The 2,063-nt window shown below is 37.0% G+C and overlaps 1 protein-coding gene across 1 annotated transcript; it reads left to right on the top strand.

Moving 5' to 3' along the window:
* Window positions 1-284: 284 nt before the first annotated feature.
* LOC106474874 (uncharacterized protein YBL113C-like) lies at window positions 285-1,622 on the top strand (the record flags this gene model as incomplete). Its single annotated transcript, XM_013935571.1, has 2 exons — window positions 285-1,064; window positions 1,096-1,622. Coding segments are annotated over 2 exons (1,307 nt in total), but the record flags the coding sequence as incomplete, so codon positions are not given.
* Between the last annotated feature and the right edge of the window lie 441 nt (window positions 1,623-2,063).

A 2,063-nucleotide genomic window follows, 5' to 3' on the forward strand; every position in this document is an offset into this window, starting at 1 on the left:
TTTGCTGACTTGAAACCCACTGATGATGTACTTACTACTTTCCTTACCCTAACTTAATGAAAGAGAACTAACTGGACCACCTCGTAAACACAGGAATCAATGGGAGGCGTTATTCCAGACACTACGAACCGAGGTAGTGTCATTCTCTAACTGGTTTACTGAAGTCATAAGATTAAAGTTATTTATGATCAACGGTTATTACACGTCAACCTATAACAACAACAACAATATGATCTTCTTATTTTGAATTTTCAAAAAAAACAAGATCCGTTTACTTTCATCAGCCGCTACTGTAATCCCAGACATCAGTAATAATACAGCCGCTACTGTCATCTCAGACATCAGTAATAATACAGCCGCTATTGTCATCCCAGACATCAGTAATAATACAGCCGCTACTGTAATCTCAGACATCAGTAACAATACAGCCGCTACTGTAATCCCAGACATCAGTAATAATACAGCCGTTTACGTGATCCCAGACATCAGTAATAATACAGCCGCTACTGTCATCTCAGACATCAGTAATAATACAGCCGCTACTGTCATCTCAGACATCAGTAATAATACAGCCGCTATTGTCATTCCAGACATCAGTAATAATACAGCCGCTATTGTAATCCCAGACATCAGTAACAATACAGCCGCTACTGTAATCCCAGACATCAGTAATAATACAGCCGTTTACGTGATCCCAGACATCAGTAATAATACAGCCGTTTACGTGATCCCAGACATCAGTAATAATACAGCCACTACTGTAATATCAGACATCAGTAATAATACAGCCACTACTGTAATATCAGACATCAGTAATAATACAGCCGCTACTATAATCCCAGACATCAGTTATAGTACAGCCGCTACTATAATTCCAGACATCAGTAATAATACAGCCACTACTGTAATATCAGACATCAGTAATAATACAGCCGCTACTATAATCCCAGACATCAGTTATAGTACAGCCGCTACTATAATTCCAGACATCAGTAATAGTACAGCAGTTTACGTGATCCCAGACATCAGTAATAGTACAGCCGCTACTGTCATCCCAGACATCAGTAATAATACAGCCGTCTACTGTAATCCCAGATATCAGTAATAGTACAGCAGTTTACGTGATCCCAGACATCAGTAATAGTACAGCCGCTACTGTAATCCCAGACATCAGTAATAGTACAGCAGTTTACGTGATCCCAGACATCAGTAACAATACAGCCGCTTATGTGATCCCAGACATCTGTAATAATACAGCCGTTTACGTGAACCCAGACATCAGTAACAATACAGCCGCTTATGTGATCCCAGACATCAGTAACAATACAGCCGTTTACGTGATCCCAGACATCATTAACAATACAGCCGCTTATGTGATCCCAGACATCAGTAACAGTACAGCCGTTTACGTGATCCCAGACATCAGTAACAATACAGCCGCTTATGTGATCCCAGACATCTGTAATAATACAGCCGTTTACGTGATCCCAGTCATCAGTAATAATACAGCCGTTTACGTGATCCCAGACATCAGTATTAATACAACCGATACTGTAATCCCAGACATTAGTAATAACTCATTTTTTTTCTTCTACTTCATTAAAGAGATTATAAGGGTATAAGATTTTGTAGACTTTAATAACTATTTCGGGAGAATCTGGAGGAGCTTGAGTTTACTCTGTAAGTCCTTATAATTTTAATTATAATTTAACTGTCTTTTTGTTGAAAAATGATATTTTTTACAAAGAAAAGAACTGTTTTGAAAAGTTTGCATATGAACCTTGTAATTCAAAGAACAATTATCTAAACAACGATCAGTTTTTATGGTTAAAATCCCAGAATTATTTAAGATTAAGAAAAAATTAGATAGACAGTTAAATGTGATTACTTCGGAGTTGTTAACTACATTTTGAAATAATGACCAGTTCAAAATATAACTGCCAGGTATTTATTTGTGGAAACATGGCAGCTTGTGAAAAACAACAACAAAGACATCGTGTTGTTTAAATGTGAAAACTATAAACTATAGAAAAGGGGAAATAATTTTGAGAAAGGAACCAAAA

This window comes from Limulus polyphemus, unplaced genomic scaffold (genome assembly GCF_000517525.1).
Source record: "Limulus polyphemus unplaced genomic scaffold, Limulus_polyphemus-2.1.2 Scaffold7801, whole genome shotgun sequence".
NCBI lineage: Eukaryota > Metazoa > Arthropoda > Merostomata > Xiphosura > Limulidae > Limulus > Limulus polyphemus.